The sequence below is a fragment of the Necator americanus genome, chromosome II, assembly GCF_031761385.1.
Source record: "Necator americanus strain Aroian chromosome II, whole genome shotgun sequence".
NCBI lineage: Eukaryota > Metazoa > Nematoda > Chromadorea > Rhabditida > Ancylostomatidae > Necator > Necator americanus.
In genome coordinates, this window is record NC_087372.1 from 30,720,207 (window position 1) to 30,741,534 (window position 21,328).

The 21,328-nt window shown below is 40.7% G+C and overlaps 2 protein-coding genes across 3 annotated transcripts; both read right to left on the minus strand.

Moving 5' to 3' along the window:
• On the minus strand, positions 1–438 carry RB195_019988 (uncharacterized protein; the record flags this gene model as incomplete). Its single annotated transcript, XM_064188091.1, has 1 exon — positions 1–438. The coding sequence occupies one exon, from the start codon at positions 436–438 to the stop codon at positions 1–3; it is 438 nt and encodes a 145-aa protein (XP_064043972.1).
• Positions 439–5,848: 5,410 nt separating this feature from the next.
• Positions 5,849–21,111, minus strand: RB195_019989 (uncharacterized protein; the record flags this gene model as incomplete). Of its 2 annotated transcripts, XM_064188093.1 has the most annotated exons (15): positions 5,849–5,970; positions 6,033–6,195; positions 7,943–8,025; positions 11,153–11,294; positions 11,366–11,469; positions 12,060–12,101; positions 12,461–12,635; positions 13,739–13,833; positions 13,918–14,018; positions 15,825–15,899; positions 17,200–17,348; positions 19,376–19,482; positions 20,350–20,461; positions 20,718–20,813; positions 21,001–21,111. In XM_064188093.1, 15 exons carry the CDS (start codon positions 21,109–21,111, stop codon positions 5,849–5,851), a joined length of 1,677 nt encoding a protein of 558 aa, XP_064043974.1. The 2 variants fall into 2 exon arrangements, with proteins under 2 accessions (XP_064043974.1, XP_064043973.1); XM_064188092.1 differs by lacking the exon at positions 12,060–12,101.
• Positions 21,112–21,328: the final 217 nt, after the last annotated feature.

Consider the following 21,328-nt stretch of genomic DNA (forward strand, 5'->3'; position numbering starts at 1 on the left):
TCATTGTAGGCCGTGGGTCCCGATGTGAAGTTCCTCCGGCGTTCTTCTTGGGCCAACTTTGGCGTTGAAATCGCCGATTATGACCTTGTAGAAGGCATGATCTTCTCGATTGAACTTCTCCAGGTCCATATAGAAAGCTTTCACTTCTTCTTCATCGTAGCTTGTTGTTGGAGCGTAAGCGATGAAGATAGTCAAAGCTGGTGTTGGACCACATCTTCTCGTCCGCAGATGTCCGATTCGGGTCGTTAGTTGTTTGAAAGAGTCGATGTTCTTTGCCATACTCGTGTTGACGAGGACGCCAACTCCACCAACACCTCTACTGTCGCTTGTTCCTAAGAACAATTCTTCGCCTGTTTCATATACGGCGTTGAGAGGGTGACGTCGTCTCGTTTCGGTCAGTCCGATGACGTCGTACTTGATCTTCTTGGCTTGCATCATCAGATCTTCGATGGCCGCTTACGATGCAGGAGCACGTGCGTTATAAGTACAGATCGTCATCCTAGTCCTTTATCGTTTCGGTAGCCTATATGACTCCTGCATCCCCGTCCTTCCTGGCGCTACCGTACCAGGCTTTCCTTCGGAATCAGGAGAGTCTTTTCTATTACTGTGACATGCAAAAGAGTTTTAAAACCCATGGGCAGGTTGCAAGCCCATAGTCCCACGAGGTTTTGGGAGAACTTCCGTTCTCCCGGAGTGGACATGTGGAGCTTACTTGTTGGAGGCGACTCCAAACCGCCTCCCTTACACCTCCCAGTCACTTGATTGGGCCGGACCGAGGTGCGGAATACAAGGATGTCATGAGTCAGTCCTGGCTCAGCAGAAACAGGTAGTCCATACCCTGAATCCACCCGCGTCTCTGGGCAAGAACAAAGTCGCTTTTGGTCTGCGATTAGCCCCCTATCCGCCACCCGGGGACGCGCCACGTAGCCTCGCGAGTAACCGGCTGTGATCCCTCTAGTGAGGTAGATCCGTAGAGCATAAGTGTTAACTGCAGTTATGTAGGTACAAGTGAACCACTTTTAACAGCTGCTTTCGAATGTCCTCTTTTGGGTTTCTATGATGGGGATCGTGGCCGAGACGGATACTGATGCTCCGAGGAAGCAACCAGCACTCCAAAATTGCCCTTTCGATCAGAAGAAGCTATGGAGGGGAAGTATCCGTCTTGGCCATAGACTGATCCCACAGCTCATTTGAACACGCTCGGGGACTATTCCATTTGTTTTTGATTTAGATGATACGTGAGGTCGGTTCTTCGCAGTTGATCGACGTCGTGCTTCAGCATAAAGAAGATCTACGAGCGCGACTCATGAGAGATTTTCTTGTTTGGTCTATGCGGAATGAATAACTGTTTTTTGAAGAAATAAAATCTAGTTATGTTGTGGAGGAATTTCTTTTCTTTATCTTTCTCTTCCTTGCCCCTGCTCAACGGACCGACAGATTCATTCCCCTAATTAGTGCTTACGTGTAACTCAATATTTAAGATCTCAACTCACTCAACGCTTCTATGTATCGTCTACCAAGGTCATGGAACTTCATTGCGCAAGAAGTGCTGAACATCAACTCAGAATCGTTTGACGCTTATGAAGGCGCGTGCAATTCGACTACGGAGCGATGAAAGAATTTTTTTGGCACTAGGGCGATATCGAACCAACGACCGATCGTGCAGTCACAGCGGGACCTCTTACCGACCGCGCTACATCCGCTTCTTAGACTAAATGTCACATAAAAATATGATTCGGTCAGCAATCTGTACTGTCCGCTGGCCCATAGCAGGAAACGCTTGGGATGGGTTCTGCTTATATTCGCTTTAATAACTGTGTATCGCGTAGAGGCCGCACCTACATCTCGGACTGTTACCAGCACGTGGTGGTCTTGACTTCACTGAATCATGCGTACGGTATGGGTAAACGAGCTGAGAACCTTCAAATTATGCAACCTCCACTTATGAGTGGCGCAAGTTTCCCAAACGTTCTAGAAAGTGCTACATATCTAACACTCACGAGTTACTGCAGTGATGCTGATGAGAAGAAAGTAAGACGTTGCACGATAACTATAAGAGAAGGATACAAGAGGCTGGTGAAGAAATTTTGCTTAACGACCTCCAGTTACACCTTCGTACAACTGCGAACTGGTGAGATGAACTCTAGAATGAAACTTCTTACGGACTATGGGACGCGATGAGGATTATAACAGAGAAAATCGTCAGCCCTTGGTGATCTGAACGCACTAAAAATGTGCTTCGGGTTTACCATCAACCCCAATAGCAAAATTTTTTTTTTTTTTTTTTTTTTTTTCTCCCTTATAAAAACCCCTCTTAATATTTGAAAAATTTCAAGATTTTATTTTAGAAAAAAAGCACTCATATGCGACACACCCAGCAAGCAGGCGGTAATTGTCTGTGTTGTCGCGAATGTGGAGATGACACTTAAACAACGGTCTGATGTGCTTGGAAAATCCTATAATCGGGCAAATCCAATATCGCATAATGGCAGTCGTTTACTAAACCTTTGCGAGAAACGTCGGTCATCGTTGGTTGCACGATCAAGAAGCGTGCGTGGCGAAAGGCAGTCCCACTTACGTTTGAAAAGCAGCGCTGGCGGAAGATGACACCGAACATCTCAAACATTAATCTGACTAGGTTCTGAAAAGGCACACGTTTTTGTCAGAGATCCGAAAATCGAAAGCCGCGCCAAATACTTGTTAGTTTTAACGATGTTGTTGCAGAAAAGAATTCGAGGAGTGCAACGCAGACGGAAGTCGACATGGACGATGTTCTGTTATTCTCTTCAAACAGCGCAAAATTGCGATGTGTCGTCGACCCTGCATCGAAATTACCTGGAAACCCACGTCTGTCCAGATAAATGTAAACAGATATGGATTTTGCGAAAGCCTTGACAGGAGTCAGGTTGGATGGGCACCTGACTGGAATTATTTTTGTTGTCTGAGCTGTTTGCTGAAAAATGACGGCAGCTACGAAGAGATATTTAGCAAGGATGCTCCAAAGCCATTGCTGCGTTCAACTCCTTGAATAAATACCAGTCAGTCATACACTATTTCCAACGAAGTCAAGGTTTTTCTCTGCCTAGACGCAATTTCCCCTATAATGGTGTTCGCCTACGATCTAGGATCTCTTGCGGTGCGAAGAATCATACATGAGATCGATTTAGGGAGATCATGATGATTTTGATGAGAGCTGTAATGAGCATATATGTACTTCAGTTAGTTAGGAGAAACCGCTTATCATACCTCGCCTATAGAATATGCTTCTATTTTTCAAATTGTTTTGATATTCAGGGTTTACCATTCGGAATGGTGAATCAGACTGCTGCAATTATAGCAAAAGCTCACGATGAAGAATCAGTCTTATGTACTTTGTACAATGTACTATACCTCCCTTAAAAATCACGCTTGCAAATATTGGGGAGAAAATTTCAAGATTTTATTTTAGAAAAAAAAACTTTTGAAATAACTTCAGAATTTCCCTTTAAACATAGAAATGATAACAAAGAGGTTTTACTGTCGAAATTTCATGAAATAATGTCAATCATCGAAGAAGTTGGACATCCTTCCTTTATCCCATATTCAAGGGTATCGTTCTCATATGTCCTTACATCTAGATCAACCCCAACCATACATAGCAGCCGCAGGGCTCGACACTTTCAGGACATTTTAAAGGCATCACATCGCGAATCTGGGATGGTTCCGGTGGAGTATTCGTATACGGGATCATAGAGCCTGTGCCCTGTGCGGCGCGGCATCATCCGTTTTTTACGGGAATTAGGAAGAAATGGACAGAATCACCCAACTCTCCATAATCTACGAGCCCGTATACGAATACTCCACCTGAAATCCGTATCACCTCAGATTCGTGGAGTGATGCCTTTAAATACGTTTAACTCTGTAAGGCAACGCTCAAGTCCTTCCTTCTTCAAGTTCCTTGACTGAATTCTTGTTGATGCAGGAAGAAACCATTTCTTTTTGGATAAGATCTAAAAGAAATGTTTCCTGTAGCGTTCGTGACGTCTTAAAGTTTGCATTGATGTGCGAAGAATCACATATAAGTGGCTTAAAGGCAGCACACCGAAAGTGAGGTGGTGCGGATTTCAGGAGGAGTATTTGTACACGGCATGTTAGATTATAGAGACGGGTGTGATTCCGTCCATTTCTTTCTAATTGTCCTAAAAAACGGCCGGAAAGGTGCGCGCGTGCACAAGGCTGGTGCGCTCCAATCGAACTTCTTCTGGGAAAAAGTGCACCGGAACGCTCCAAGCCGTATCGTCCGAGCCGTTTTCTACGGCAATTAGGAAGGAATGGACGGAATCACCCTTCTCTCAGTAATCTACGATCCCGTACACAAAAACTCCACCGGAAATCCGTACCACTCCAGATTCGTGGGGTGATGCCTTAAAGAACATTTTAGGGTGTTCACGATGACTTAACTGACTGAGAGCTCTAATGAACATATGCTTTATTAAGAAGATCCTTTTTAACATTGAGCTCATGAGAAACACTTTTATTTTTTAGATTGTTTTGGAATGATAGGTCCACTCAAATACCTGAATTTAACAGTATCAACCACAACAAAAACACAGTATGAACGATCAGGATGTTAAATTTGTTTAAAATAAGCGTAGTTATTTCACTACGATCCTATTGACAGATATTTTTAGCACATTGTGAATGTGTTTTTCCTCTTCACTTTGATTAAAAATTAATCGAATCCTCCTTTCGACTTTTCTTTTAAAAAATTCAATTATCACATCTCTTAAAGCCCATTTAAGACATTGTATGTTCTATAAACTTCGAAGCGATTTCAGTGGAGGAGAGGATGACATGAGAACCACTTTTCACTACGGTATTCTCGATCTTGAGTACCAACCATAGTCCAACAGCCTTTGTGAAATCCAGCAACTCCTTATTTAGATCCTTACCACCTCAGAAGCAGTACTGGCGAAGTTCAAATCAATCAAATTTAATCAATTCAGTTCAATCAAAACAAATTTCTAGTTTTGAGTTTAGCAGTATCAAGTAAATATTTATGACAAATTCAAAATATTGGGTCTGTACTCGTGACAAACAAGTAAAGTATAATCGATGTGATCATCTCAAAGCACAGTATGACAGCATGAAACAAACACAAATTTAATTAGCGTAAACCACAAAGGTTAACTGGGCGAGAAAGGTTCGAAATGGAATGTACGGAAAAGCGGCGGCAAAAATTGATGCTAAAATTGTATCAGCCTGATATGGCACGGATGTGGCGGGTACAAAGGGTGCCAGAAACATATTCACTGGTTATTTTTGACCAAAATTATGGTGTCATGCACCAGTATATCATTATCACATTATTATATTCTTGACACCCTTAAAAGTGGCGAATCACGAATCTGACGTGGTGAAGGAATCCGCGAGGGAAGCTAGAGATGGAGGTATAAACAGCGGAATCCAGGATGGTTCCGCTGTTCTTCATAGTCGTCGTAAAAACGGGCGTAGCGACCGCTTTAATTCCTACGAAGCACATTAGAACGGTCCTCTATGTAGACGTTCCAATCCCTTCAGCAACCTATTCATTGGTTTAACTTGTATAAAGAAGACACCACTAATTTTCGACTGCTCGCATGTGGATGCGGTGCGTTCGCAAGGATTGCGCGTTGCGACTGCGTTGCGACTGAAATCGTCGTAAAAAAAATGGCTTGGAAGACGCCGTTTTCTACGACCATCAGGAAGAGATGAGCGGGACCACCCCAGATACCGCAATCTACAACCCCATCTCTAGCTCTTCCCGTGGATTCCTTCACTACGTCAGATTCGTGGCAAGCTGCCTTTAAACCTAACAACGCACTCATGTTTATAGTTTCGACGTGACTCGTTCGCGTAATACTCGTCGTAGAATTTTTCCTGCTGCCGATTTAGGGATTTCTCGCAGAAACTCAACACCTCCAGCAAGCTGTTTATATGGGGAAACTTTTTCTGAAAAAAATTACGATTGGGACTATTAAAGCGGATAAGAAGAAGTTCTCTGCTGAAGTTACCTTTAACCCAATTTTTGACGTCTTCTTCCGTAAGACTGTCTGATGCCCTGACGATGAATGCCCGTGGCAACTCGCCGGCCCTCTCGTCAGGAATTCCGATGACAGCAGCGTCACGAATTAAGGGATGAGATAGGAGTAGATCTTCTAACTCGGCTGGGGCAACCTGAATTTGAAGTTAACTGAAACGAAAACTGAATGACCCCTTTAGTTTACAATTATCTCAACTGGAACAACTGGTCATTCCACTAGAATGAATTTTTGCCGTCAGGCACACATGATGTAGATTAATAAATTCTAATGGGACATCGACACCGGAAAGGAGAGTGAGGAAACACGGGAACTGCCATGAAAGTAAAGAGAAGAGCACCTCTTTAAAAATGTAATTTCCTCTTCTAGGAAACAAATGCTGTTTCGCGACAACTTTGAGTTCATCTCATGTCTCAGACGAAAAACGAGGGAATTTCTTTCTTTTTAGCATTTAAGCTACTATTCTAAGGAAAGAATTTTGACGTTATCCAACTTTTTCACTTCCTAATAATGAAAATAACTTGCTAACTACTAATTAGAGTGCCGATTCTTTTTTTTAAGATTTATTTTTGTTCCCAAATTCACTTCGCTTCGGATATCGTTGCTGACTAGTTCCTTCTTACCTTAAAATTGGTTTAAAGTTTTCTCAAAAGATTGAATTCTGTATGGAGTTGACTTATAAAAGTTAGAATTTGTACATGAAATATAACTATTTAGCTATAACTATACTATACTAACAGTAACTACTTAGTACATATTGGCCATTACTTTTTCTATGTGGCTTCTTTCTTTATGTGTTGTTTCATATTTTTTATGTTTTATGCGTTTCATATGTTATTCTTTTATGGATGTTTCTGTGCTCCAATACAGGTATTTGAATGAGTTCAAGTATTTGTAGGAGTGTGCGGAAGAGATTGCGCTTAGTTTTTCTTAGCTTTCTCACAGTTTTAAAAAGTGTAAATTGTTTCGAACCTGACCATAGAAACAAAAAACTACAAACATATAAAAACAGCGGTCGAAAACAGTTGTTCTGACAGATAAAAAACCTGAAATAAAGTACTTCCTCGCTGAGAAAGTACGCAGATTTGTTGTTAGAAATTTCGTTCTCGTAGATTTTTTTGCAGAATTTTCGTTTATGTGCATGCTGTTCATGTAAACAAGGACGAAACTTACACAGATTAGATTTTATTTCCTATTCGGAGTGGTTAATGTTTCGTCAATCGACAGTTTTAATGAGCCCTTTTCAAATTTCCAGGGAAAATTCTTTTAAATGTAAAAAGAACAAGGAGGTTGGTGCTTTTGCTGGAAAGTCACTATTTATATTCACTGTACAACGTAGGACTTAAAATAAAGTCATTTTCAGTGTAATAGGAATCCGGAAAACAAATAAAAACTTATTGATATGTTTTGCGGTGGCAGTGAATAGTCTTTAAGAAGCGAATCTATTGGTCCTTGAATACAAAATTCAGAAAAGATTTTGGAGAATTTTATTTCCTTCAATGGAATCTGGGAACAATCGCAAAGAAGAGTTGTCCTTGTTTTTATTCATACCGTAGATGAGAAATCGGTAAAAAGGGGTTTCACCGGTAGAAGCTTCGGATTATTTTATCTTGCTGGGCTACTTGCGAAGATCTCTGGAGCTGAAGGGTGGTTTTGTGGAAAGTTGAATAATGTCATACTATTCTAGTCAGGATTCATGACGGTTGAGATACGCTACATAGTCTGAAGCGATTACTGTATGTGTTTCGTATATTTCAGAGATCTGAACGTATAGAACTTTACAGAATGTAGAATCTTTCATATTAGACGTTAGACCCACAATGGATTGACTCGGACTGGATCACATCAGACAAGATACTTTAGAACCAATAGAACTAACGAACCTGAAGTCCTTTCACTTTGATAAGTTCCTTTAGGCGATCCACGATGAAAAGATTACGGTACTCATCCACATAGCCGATATCACCTGAACGCAGTTCATTATCAGCCCGAATTCGGGATCCACTAATGTTATTTTAAGTTCTTTGACGCTTTTTTCTTGCAACAGAAATGATAAATTTGTTTCTGATTTAGTGACGGGGATCTTTAAGGATTGTTCCATGCGAGCATAGGCTGGGAACTGGATAAGCAAACATCCAAGTAGTCCGTAATGTTACAACGGTTCTCCACACTGAGGCTCACACTACCACTATAACAATACCTCTTGAGCATAGGCACAGCTTGCAGAGTGTCACTCAGGTGTCACAACACTGCCATACTCACAAAAACAAAAACCGCAACGCTTTACTGCTGATCGGTTCCAGAAAATACCATTTTTTTCTCAGTCAGAAAAATCTTGGCCTCATTCTTATCAGTCCAATCTAATGTACACTCGATTCGGAACGCTGCCGTGGATCATCCAAATGTCTGGATTTGAGTGGGTGTATGGGAGCGTTATGAGGTTATTCTCGAGAGTTAAATCGTTTCCGCATCCAAAGAAGTTTTTTGTTCGAACTTTGGCTCGTTTAAAAATACATTTAGCATATTACGAGCGCATGTGGTGTTCATGCTTACGTACTCTTTTTCGAAAAAAAAATTAAATCCCGATGGTAACGAAGATGTGGACTGTACTACGTAGAAACAACATTAAATCATGAACATCCCGTCATAAACAATGATATTCAACTGTTGCTAAGATGTATAGTAAGATAAGTAGTGATTAGTGGTGTTTAAGATCTCAAAGATTTCTTTTAAGGTCTTCATGGTTGGGAGAGTACCGAAAAAAATAAGGCAAGAAAAAGAAGAAAAGTAAGACAAGAATAAACAAGAATTAAATGCTAGTGATAATTCATACTGAAGTGCTCATTAAGTACGGTAGCCATTTTCATAATTATTCTCACGTTTTCCCGATAACAACACCACTTCCTGGCTAAAATCAAAGGATCATAGAAGAAATCGACGCATCCTTCTGGCATCGATGACACGAAAATGACTCGTGATCAGCAAATGCGCACTGCTGTTGTTCATTTGTTCATCAATGAGTTTCTCACGCGGATCATGCGAACTTCCAGGACAACCCGTGATTAATGAACTCGGCTAAACAATGAGAGAACTCATCGGACATTCATTTCCATCTTGCTCTCTTTCGAATATTTACCGATGAGAATAGTCCTTAACTCAACCGTGGTTTAATTTCTAAGTTTTATTTAAAAAAAAAACCAGAGCGAAGAGCTCTGCCTTAAAGGCAGCATACCACAATCTGAGGTGGTGCGGATTTTGGGTGGAATATCAAAATGCGGGGTCGTACGTTATGGAGACGGGGGTGGTTCCGCTCATCTCTCTCTGCATCACTGCAGTGGCCTCCAGAATGCTATTTTGTACGACGCCATCTATTGCAGCCCTCCACCCCTTGCGCCGCCTCCGCCCTGCGACTCGTCGAAAATCAATTCGGGCTGCCCCGATAGGCAGTAACGGACGCTACGTGTGCAAGGGTGGCGCACTGCAGTAGAAGGCATCGTAGAAACAGCATTCAGGGGCAGGCTTTTTGCAGTGATTCAGGAAGAGATGAGCGGAACCACCCCGGTCTCCATAATCTACGACCTCGTATACGAATACTCCACCTGAAAACCGTACCACCCCAGATTCGTGGTATGCTGCCTTTAAATATCCGAATATCCCGTTCCCACACAGAAAAGTTTGACTACAGCAGATTCACCCCAGTGATTATATATGTAACAGAATTTGAGGAGATTCTCGACGCGACATTTGTGGATTGGATACAGTAACGGGACTGATGACAATCTTCGACGTCTCTATAGGCAGGATATCAATAGACATAACATAATCACATCTTATTCTCCACTTTCTAGTTCGTAGACTTTGGATTCCAACAATTTTATGTCAGAAAAATTTTCTTCTCCTTCTCCCTCCTCCTGAAAGCGTCGCGACGCTGTCCACTACTTTTTCGCAAATTTTGAGGTTGTCCGCGGCACCTACATCATATGTCATAGCGGATGCATGGATTTAGAAACAAGAACTCAAAGTCCGTACTAATGCTTGAGTGAAGCGCTTTCTTTTTCAGTTCCAGCATGTAAACAGAACTCATTGTAACTCAATGTGTAATGTTACAAATACGTAGGAAAGCATGACCTCAAAGTAGTCATGCAAAAGTAAAGAAAAAAGTGTTTTGGTAGCATGAATAGACTTTAGAGAACTCTCTGAATCCAGAATATCACAGAATATCCAAGTCTGACGCGCATGGAGAGGAAATCCGCTACTTCAAAGCTTGAGACCTGCTAAAGATCTGCGACTAACCAGTTGGGTGCTATTTTCGGATAGTGTACTGCACAGCCGTGAATAAAGATATCGACAGAAATCCTTACATTAATGTCACAGCCTGAAGATTTAGGGGAAACTAGAATTTCTTTAACGTAAACCTCGATAACATACGTCACTATCGCAAATATAAGATTTTTGCAAAAGTGAAGCGGGATCTTCATCCTTGTACACCATTACTGGTGGGTGGCCGGGGAAAAATTCTACGATAGAAGAATCCTTGACGATGGAATCCGTTTGAGGTATATTTCGTACAAAAGGAGCTACTGGTTTTTATTTATAAAATGTGTCCACAATGAGTTGTAAAAGAAAACCAGGAAAGCCAAGAGAGACTGGGGTGCCAGAAAAAACTCAATTATAGATGTAATAGATGTTAAAGATTTCAACAAATGCAAAGATATGAAAAATATTACAGCGGTACTTTACGTTTTCCACCCACCTACTCACAAATAGTCTGTAAAATATTTCCTCAAAATCGCTGGAAGCTTTTTTTTTAAAAGAAAGAGCTTTCGGATCAATGTGTCGGCGGAGTTTGCTGTAATCTCCCAGATCGAGGTAGTTGTTAAAGATGATAGATTGGGAAGCTCAAAAGAAGTATAACTGACGATTTGTAACTCGTAATCGGGAAAAATCCAGAAATATCAAGAATAATACTGAATGTAGTTGAGGAATTGTTCGATGAAAAGAAGAAAACGATTAAAAAATAAAATAAAATATACAGTGTCACCCTGCTAACAGTAGTCTGATAAGTAAGATCTGAGAAAAAAAAACTAAGGTACCGGTGTGTAGCCATCCATTTTTAATTGTACTGTTCGTGGCATCTGGTCTGCCCAAATATCCTAGCATTACGGTAGGTCCTTTAATGCAAATCTCCCCGCTCATTCCCGGCGGCACCTCTTTTTCCGTGGAAGGATCGATAATCTGAAAGTAACGGCAGATTTCGAAATAAGTAACTATTGGGAATCGTTGAAGCGGAAGAAATATGAACATACCTTCAAGCATAGATTTGGTGAGATTTTCCCTACACTTCCAAAAGGAACGTTGTTTTTAAGATCTGGAAGATGTGAGGCCATTGTGCATTCTGTCAATCCATATCCTGGAAGGAAACAGGAGATAAATTTTTATCTGAATGAAAGCATAGAGGCCCCAATGGCCTTTCCTCTGCCATTTCTTCGCTTCGAGTTTTCTTCTACCATTGAAGACTAATGCATCTAAAGAATATAAATATAGATCTAGAACCTTTCTGACTGACTTATTGATTGGTGCATAGAGTAAGTTAGCCTAAAAAATCAAATTTTATTAGAATTGATTAATTTCGTTTAGATTGAATTCGTCTGGTGTACGGTATATTCTGCTCTCGTATTTCCACTGTACTAGAGAACAAAAACGATAAAATTCTAGAAAAAAAAAACTTGAAAAACCAAGAAACTGATAATTTATCTATATTACAAAAAAAATTGACTCTCTCAATATTTCAACAGTGTGGAATTCGGTTTGCACAGAATTAGGGAGCTTATTACTTAAATTATATCTATTTCTAAAAATTAAAAAAAGTTATGTAAAAATTTGTTTAGTAATACTGAAAGAAATCTGTAAATTCATTAAAATCATATGAAATCTCAGCCTCTTACCGAAATTTAAAATTTTCCAAGTAAAGAAATCAAAGAAATTTCTCTTAAAACTCACCAACCACAACGTGTGGCTTCATAAAATGATAGAAGACCTTTACTGGACATTTTCTACACATTGTATGTGTACGAGAATTAGCGTGAGCAAACTTCGGGAATAATTTCGGACTGGGTCACAAGCTGTGAGTAGGCGAGACTACCGACCGACCACCTACCACCTTGAGTTTGCGTCAGTTGTGCTTTACGCTATTGGTGGGACAGCTCCCGAAATAACATACTATTCGAAGAGACGCTGACACGAACTCAGCTGTTTCATGCACTTCACGCTAATCGGTCAAACAATAGCATCATAAACGCAAAAAACCATTTGACCTCAATCTCCTTTATGGTGGAAAAGAGTTGTTTAAAATCTCTATGGGACCCTCCCCCTCTATTTGGGTCCCTTATTTGGGAACGAACCTTGTTGTATGTATTTGATGTTCGAATACTTTTTCGAGAGTTCTTCACAAATATCTTTCCCGGCCGGTGCTGCTCCGCAAACTATTAGTTTTACAGACGATAGGTCGTATTGATCACACACGGGATGTTTCGCCAGAAATACCATGATCGGCGGCACAATAGGTAGGAAGCGGACCTAAAATAAACAAATAAGAAACAAATAAATAAACTGTCTTTAATTCTACAATTTTCTTTTGAAAGCACTCTATGTCTCAAGTTTTTAGTTTGGCAGAATTTTTCATGCATTGTTTAGTTCTTTTTTACAATAATATCAGGCATCTTAATGATCCACTTCAAATTTGAGGAACTTATGGAGTAATATCTTGAGCTTCATGTAACTTATTCAAAATTTAATCCTTTTCGCAAGTTCTGAACTATCTCCAAAAGATTTGCGGCGCGAAAATCGAAAGAAGTACCGTTGAGAAAGTATTGGTTTATCCGCACTGCCAACAGTTTTAGTCTCCAGATTGCTTGCCGTCCCACTTCAACCCCTCCTCTTTCCCGTTTTTCTTGCTCGAATACTACTCAGAATGTAGATTCGCAGCCAGCAACCTGCACTTCTTACTTCTTGTAAACAAGTGGAAGTGTTTAAATGATTTCGATTACGGAATAGTAATAAAATAGTAAGTAATAAATGTAAAAGAGAAGTTTCTTCTGTATGTCCAGAACTTAAGTTATGTTGCTGTGTGCTTCCAATGTACCCTTTACTTTTTTCGACTGATTTTTGAAATTCTTTTAATTTTCTCTTATTGAAACCATTGATTTTTTGAGTATTATTGGAAGATTGCTATTTCTAGAACGGCAGTTTTTTTGTGGAAGAGGTTGCAAGAAGCCGGCTCATAAACAAACACGTCGTACTACCAACTAGCGTTAAAAAAAACTGATACCCACGCGAAAAACATGTTTTTGTTTGATTTTTCTTGAAATAAATATTACTAATGATGGTCCACGGTAGGACCATTTAATTTTGGTACTGCTTGTACGAGGGTCCTTCACGCAGGGGATAAACCTACTGCTCAAATCAATTCATCTATGAAGCTTGAGCTTTCAGGAAATGATGCAAGCGCTCATTTCATGATTTTTTCTCATAATGCAGTCATGTCGGTTCAAAGCTAACAGAACGATTGATGAACGCACACATCCGCCAAAAGTACCATGTGACCACCTGACTCCTCGACATTTGTTGAAAATTGCACTTTCAATCTCTTACCACGAGGCAAACCAAGAAACGTTACTTGCCTTGTGATCCTGGATAGCTCGACAGAATTTATGAGGATCGAAGTGAGTGAAAACAATCCCGGCGCTCCCTTGAAGGAGAGTAAGATTCATAAGACCTAAAAAAAAAGGGAATCAAAAAGAATATTGTTTTATGGATGGAAAAGAAACCACTTTTGGCTTATATCCGTTATGAAACTTACTGAATCCGTATCCGTGATAGAATGGCAGGAACAACATAATATTTTCCTTCTCATAGTCCCAGTCATCGGCGATTAGCGGCATAATGTGGGCCGCCTCATGCCTGAAGCGGATCCACTCACATCTCACTTATTTTCGTTATCTTTTTTCAATTTTTTTCGTCGCTGATACTGATTTTGTTTTTTCTCACTAATATCCATGTTCAATCGAATGTTCGCTTTGTAGAGCAATCAAAATCTTTGTAGATTAGTTAATTTAGCTTATTAGCTAAATAGCTAATTAGTTGAACAAGGTTCGGATAAATATGTGTGCTGAGGCTTTTTATAAAACCCTTATAATTCATCATTATGGTTCATTAAAGGCATCACCCCACGAATCTGGGGTGATGCGGATTTCCGGTGGAGTATTCGTATACGGGATCGTAGATTATGGAGAGAAGGGTGATCCCGTCTATCTCTTCCTAATTGCCGTAAAAAAAACGGCCCCGGAAGATACGGCTTCGAACGTTCTGGCGCTCTATTTTCTGCAACGAGTTCGATTGGAGCGCGCCAGCCTTGTGCACGCGCCGCATCTTCCGTTTTACGGCAATTGGGAAGAAATGGACGGAATCACCCTCCTCTCCATAACCTACGACCGCGTATAGGCATGATCCACTTGAAAACAGCACCACCCCAGATTCGCGGGTGATTACTTTAAATTGAAGCTGCTCAGGAGAATGTTCAATGTTTTAAAAATCACTTAAACAAGGAAATATTCCAAAAAAAATCCGCAGTTTCCACAGGACAGTTGGAATAGCACTTCAACTCCAGAATTGGAGAAAGAAAATTTTATCCTTTGACTCTTACTGTTTTCCCAATCAAAAGAAGACCTTAAATAGTCTGTGAAGGGTCTTTTTTCAAAAAATGTGGTTGTAGTTTCTTCGATTTCTTCCCAGATATTTCACATCAACACCCTACGAATTTGGGTTAGTATGGGTTTCAGGTGGGTTACGCAGATACAGGGTCGTAGATTATGGGGTAGAGGGTGATTCCGTCCACTTCTCCCTGTATCAGTGGAAACGGACGATCCCGGAATGCTGTTTCTTATGGCGGCTTATGTTGCAATGCGCAACGTTTGCGCTCCGCCCAATCCTGCCCGCCTGCGAAATTTGTCGAAAACCCATTTGGACGAATCGCAGGCGGGAGGCGGCGCAAGGATGGCGCGCTGAAATTGAGGACGTCGTAAGAGACAGAGTTCTGGGGTTGTCCGTTTCCACTCATAGAGGGAGAAGTGGAAGGAATCACCCTCTCCCCATAATCTACGATCCCGTATATGAATACTCCATCTGAAATCCGTACCACCTCAGATTCGTGGGGTGATGCCATTAAAGCAGCATCTGGTGTGATGGAAACCGGTGGAAAAGGTAGAGATGGGGTTGTGGATTGTGGTTTCCGGGATGGTTCTGCTCATCTCCACCTAATCGTCGGCTTAGAAGACAACTTTTTTTTACGACGATTTCAGTTGTAAGGCGCCAACCTCGTGTACGCGCTGCATCAGGCTGCGCAACGGTGGGAAACCAGTGAGGTCTTCTCACCGGTCTCTTTAAATGAAACCAATGAATAGGGCGCTGAGAGGACCAGAACATATACGAGGAGTATCCTAACGTAACTCGTAGGAACCTCTCGCTAACGCCACCGTAAAACGGTTCCTACGCCGTTTTTTAGCGAGAGGTGAGCGGAACCACCCGGAGTCCGCAACCTTCAACCCCATCTCCAGCTCTTCCAGTGGATTCCCTCACTACCTCAGATTCATGGTATGCTTTAAAAGTTCTAAATATATTTTTTGCTTCTGTTATCCACTATTCTTCTGTGATCAACCTCAAACTTCCCCAATTTAATAAAAAAAATTATGACACCAATATATTACTTACTGTTTGTAGATGTTAATCATCGTGCCGAAGTTCCGATGAGACAACATTACGCCTTTTGGTGGTCCGGTAGTTCCACTAAAAAAATATTTTTATTAGAATAGCCATAGAAATTTTGTAATCCACAGTGTTTCTTTATTGATTGGAGGGCGAATTTTACGTTCTAATTTATTTTTCGGTGATAGCATAGAACATTTTGTATGTAAGAATTACATGACGTGACCAGTGTGTAGTTCGACTAATTTATTACTATAATCGAACAAAACGAAGTGCAATACGCAATAATAATAATGTATTACTCTGGAAGTATAAAACATTTTGGATAAAGGATGGAGTGTCTAGGATTTATCGATCCGCTTGGGATCCGTCAAAGATTTTTACTGCAGTACGGAATTTATGAAGTTTTGGAACTCGTGTTAGCGCATGCAATGACTTGAGTAGTGTAGGAGAAGAGTGATGTAGCTGTTTTAATCCTCCAGACAAGTCTGCTACCAATTTATCGACTCCGGAGGGCTGAAAGGCCTGTTTGGCATTGGGGCGGTTTCGGACCAGTGACCGATCGCGCAGCTATAGCGGAACCTCTTACCAGACGCGCTACACCCGCAACCATGGCCACGTACAGTTTTGGAACTTTTAAAACTTCTACTGACTATAAGTTCCAAAGAAGTCTTCTAACGTTTACTTGGCTACAGCTCAGCTACATCAAAGAGAACATGTTTTCCTCCTGGAAACCTACTGATCCTTTTCGCCACTTTTACTTACCGCGTAAAACGTCTACGCCTAGCTAATGGTGACCAACGGTCGGTGCATCGACCGACGTCGGCATTCCGTAACTCCTTAGGAGATCACCTAAACCCATACTTTCGTTGCGCTCTGACGAGAGAGCGAATGAAGTCCCTAATGAGGGGTATGTTGCGCGAATTGTTTGTCGTAAAGGAGGCGATGCTTGCACACTTTTTGTCGCGCGGCAAATCAAACGCGTCAAGTTTGCTTGTGGCCTGGAGCTGCTCACGTCTTTCCACGCAACATCTTCAAGGAAAACAACGAGAATGCTTCTTCTTCTGCTTCTATTTCCGAAATTTTCCCATTCAGGTTCGAAAATTTGACAAAGACGTCTTGCATTTGGACCAAAGCAACCTTGATTCATAGCTGTTATTATCGCGCCAACTCGCGGCGAAGTTTGAACTTCTCAAAGTAAGGATGAAAAGTTCAGACTATCTTTTCTTAAAATTCCTGATGGGTAGCCGTTACTTGAGTAATAGAAGTAACTTGTGATGCTTTCTCTAGGGTGCCCTATATATTACCTTTCTCTACCATTTATTCTTCGAAATACAGCATGTAAAAAAGCATAGTTTTTAGGATACAGAGCAGCTATTACCTTGAGTAAGGCAGCATAATGACGTCCTTATCCAAGTCGACATTTGGTTTTGGGATATTGTTTGAATACTGTGACTTGACAACTTCGTTCCAGCTGATAACACCATCTGGTAGCGGGTGGTCGTCTCCTTTCGGGATGTAGATGACCACCTGCAATCGATACGGTTACATATTTCGAGAGGAATGCACCGAGTTCGAACATCCTTCATAGTCAGTGCAGTTGTGAATAGATGGAAAGTAATGGTGGGTTAGGAGTAGCTTCGAATTCTAAGTTGAACAGTTCCCATAATACCGTATTGATTTTGTTCTTTTCTTGGAAGTTATTCGTAGTTAAGAGAACTATAGGAGTACACAATACTGTATAGTACAGACTTTACACTTGATTTTCTTCTGAAGGTAGATATAGCCAGTTCAAAACGACAAGAAGCTCGGTATAGTAGCGCAAGTGGTTGGATGAAGGTGGGGCCATTGTAAACGGCAGCGATGAGAAGTGCTAGTAAGACGATTCTAACCCCCGCTCTCCACGGCACCGCTTCAATCGCAGTGCACCGAGCTTCAGCTCGTTTTGATCCGACTATAGCTCCAATTTTTGCTGTCAAACCTAGCAATACGATTTTTTTTGGGCATTTCTTAGTCTAAAAAGCAGTGATCTGGTGTCTCACATCATTCCTCGTTCGTGACACCAGTTTCATCTCAAACAAAGCTCCTATCGTCAATCTTCTCATCATTCAATGCAGGTTTTGTTGATTTCCCCTTGAGTGTGTGCGGGCAGATGGCCGGGTCGGCGTTCTTGGGTCACTGAATCGCTTCCGCACTTATTTGCAAATACAGAATAGGTTCCAATCGTTTTGAGATTACTTCGTTAAAAATCGAAATTTTTGAACACTTTCGCAAATACACTTGATAGTCGTCAAGGTAGCCTTTTGAGCATCGATACACTGCGTAAAGCGGTTCTGCCGTAGTTCGAATCACTTATTTAGAATCCTCCTACGGAATGTCCTTTGAAATTCGTTTCACAGGCGCTTGAATAGGTACCAGAAAATCTGACTCCCTTTCCGAAGAAAAAAAAATTCAAAGTTTGGCTTTGTAACAATTTGTTCACAAGAGTTTGTACCGGCCCGCACGACCGTCAGTGCTATTTTCTATCAAAGCAGTGCACGAGCCGTAGGTGAAAAGAGTCGCTCGAGTCAGTCTGGACACTGGCGGCTCCATCAACCTTGTGCTCACACGGCACTGTTGATGAAGGATTTCCTGGCACAGAAAATGTGGACACGCTGCCGCAGCCCCCATACAGCTCCGATCAGTCACCGCCGCACTTCTTTTTCTTTCCAAAGACCTAGAGGGCCCCATAAGGTCAGCGTCCCATGTCCATTCTTGTTATTAAAGTGACTGTAACACAAGTCTTGAATTATGTTTGTGAGCAGGACTTTAAAAAGGTCTTTGAACAGGAGAACAGTGGCAGAACCGCTGGAAGTGATGTATGGATGCTCAAGGGGACTGCTTTGAGGACTATTAAGTGTATTTGCAAAAATGTCCAATCAATCGATTTTTTCGACAAACCAGTCTCATTACTTTTGGCACATGCGTTGCGAATTCTTAAAAGGTATATGTGGTCTTCTTGCTATGGACGCAGAGCTACGGCGATAGTTAATAGGTTATTCTAACAAGCATACAATTCATGAAATTATCTAGAAAGCAGGACGCGGGAAACAGCCACAGAAGTTGGAGCAGTTCCGAAGAAAAAGCTCTTGAATGCTTGAAAATAAACTGGATTAGAGAAAAGCTCCGTATTCACAAAATGTTAGGACCAAAATTAGGATGAATCAAATCAATCACGTCAAGGAGGATTTCAGAGATGAGTGCTGCTCGAATAAAGCAACTACTTCGACGTGTACTCTTCTACGGTAAAAAAAGCTGTGCTTATTCTGTTGATATCGCAAAAAATCTGGGCAAATAACGAAGAGATCGCAATTCCAAAGTCCATGAACTTTTAGAATTCAGTAAGCGCAGGGCTATTTTATTCGAAAAACTGAAGCCTGAAGAAATAAACTATTCAAGAGTCCGATAAGATATGTGCAAAGCGGACTTTCGGTTAACGTCCACAGACTTACTTAGTCCTTGAAAAAGATTTTTCCCCACCTAAAACCTCAAAATAACAAGAAAACACTGCAACTTACCTCAACATTTGGACTCTGTTTAACAGCCTTAAGGACCTTTTCTAAGTAGTCTTCACACGTAAGAACAACTTTTGCACCGGAGTCAACGAATTGACGTTGCAGCTCATCTGAAAAGGAAAGCTGTAAAGCATCAGAAAGTGGTGCTGATTTTCTCCGTTACTTTCATTCAACAAGCAACCGTTCAAGGATATTGTTAGGTTCATTTCTCACCATATCTCTTTTTTTTGTATTGTACTGAAACAGATAGATTTGTTGTAGTCTGTACCGATATCAAAGGACAACGTTAAAAAGATACCGTAACATTTCTCAAGTCATGCTATCATTAATTCATTAGCTTAAACAAAATGTTTCTAACGTTAGCAGCACAAAAAAGAGCGCTTCTGCCCATCGCTCTAGTTCACGCAGCTATTCGCATTTCCGTAGACTCGCTTGAGGTACCTAACTTTTACTATTTATTTATTTATTTAATTGAAAACATTCATAGGTGGCCCTAAAACAGAGATATGCAATACAAAGGGTTCCTCCTTCCTCCTTCTATGCGCTCGTTTAACTTAGTTTATTATTTTTTCAATTATTTCTTCTGCTTTTCTTAAAATAATTCTTTTGTCTTTATTTCTTGTTTTACAATGTTTCGCTTGATTTTGCGTTCGGTTTCTATTTCGTTTGATCAGTGACGTCTGAGGTGCGCCCTTATGTCCTCATGAAGAGTCTTTCCATTGAACTTTTCTTCCAATATCCGATATAATATAATAAAATAAATATTAAAAAAATTGTATGTTGCAAAATTATATTCTTTCGTAACTGTTGAGGTAAGTGCGAGTTTATTGGTATAGTAATCATTCTTATTTTTTTCTCCCTTAATTTTACTAATACATCCGTATTTTCATCTGAAAACAGCTCTGTTTTCGGAGAAAAATTAGTATATTTATATTTCATGTGCATATGTATATATTCGAAGAATTTTAACGACTCACAGTCAGTGAACAGAGCGGATGCTCCGGAGATGGCTCCACCTCTTAGTGAAACGCCGAGAAAGAATGAAGAATACTGCCATAGATTCGGCGTAACTGTGCATGCGACGTCTTTCTGGGATCAGAAAAAGTAACTAACTTTCACTTCCGAGCAATTCATTTTCTTAAAGTTTACGTCGATCAATTGTTTAAGCGATCCTGTAAAAAATGGAAGGCCTACTTGATTCTAAAGAAGTATGCATGTGAAAAAAGATTGTGGTGGAATTTTCAAATGTAGTAACGGAATCGGATTTCATCTTTTAGAAATCGGCTCCAGAAGGAGTAATAACTAGATGAGTTTTTTTAACTTTTCAATTTTTTCCAACACTCACTCCAAAACCTTTCGAGTACAGAAACGCTGCAACAGAGTAGGCGTTGTCGTAGACCTGCTTAAATGTGGTCGTCTCTCCTGGTTTGTCACCATTGATCTGAAAAAAAGATCTCAAGCGTACACTGATTGCTGTAGACATGTGTGAATGACTACTGTTATCAATAGATTGTGCCTTATTCCATGATTCCCTGACCATCGTAACCTAGCTACACTGAATCTACATCGTCATTGAAATGACGGAGCTTGTAACGGCTACAGTAAGAATTCGATCGATAATGACTCACAAATGCGATTTTGTTCTTTCCTGTTTCAATATGCTGCTTGATCGCTCGTAAAAGCGTCTCGTGATAAGGTTCGTTAGCGAGAGGAGCGGGTGGATAGTCGGATTCAATCATGTTCCTTTAAAAGTAGTACAGTAATTGTGTATCCATACATCATCACCCACACCTAACGGCGTACATCAAATCGAAAGGTATCTCAAAAAAAGAAGGCAGAGAACGTTCGGACGGCTACAAAGTATAAATGAAAAATATTCATACGTTGCCATGTCAAAATATGTAATGGATCTTCTAGACATCCTACAACGTATAACGGTTCTATTTTGAAATTGTT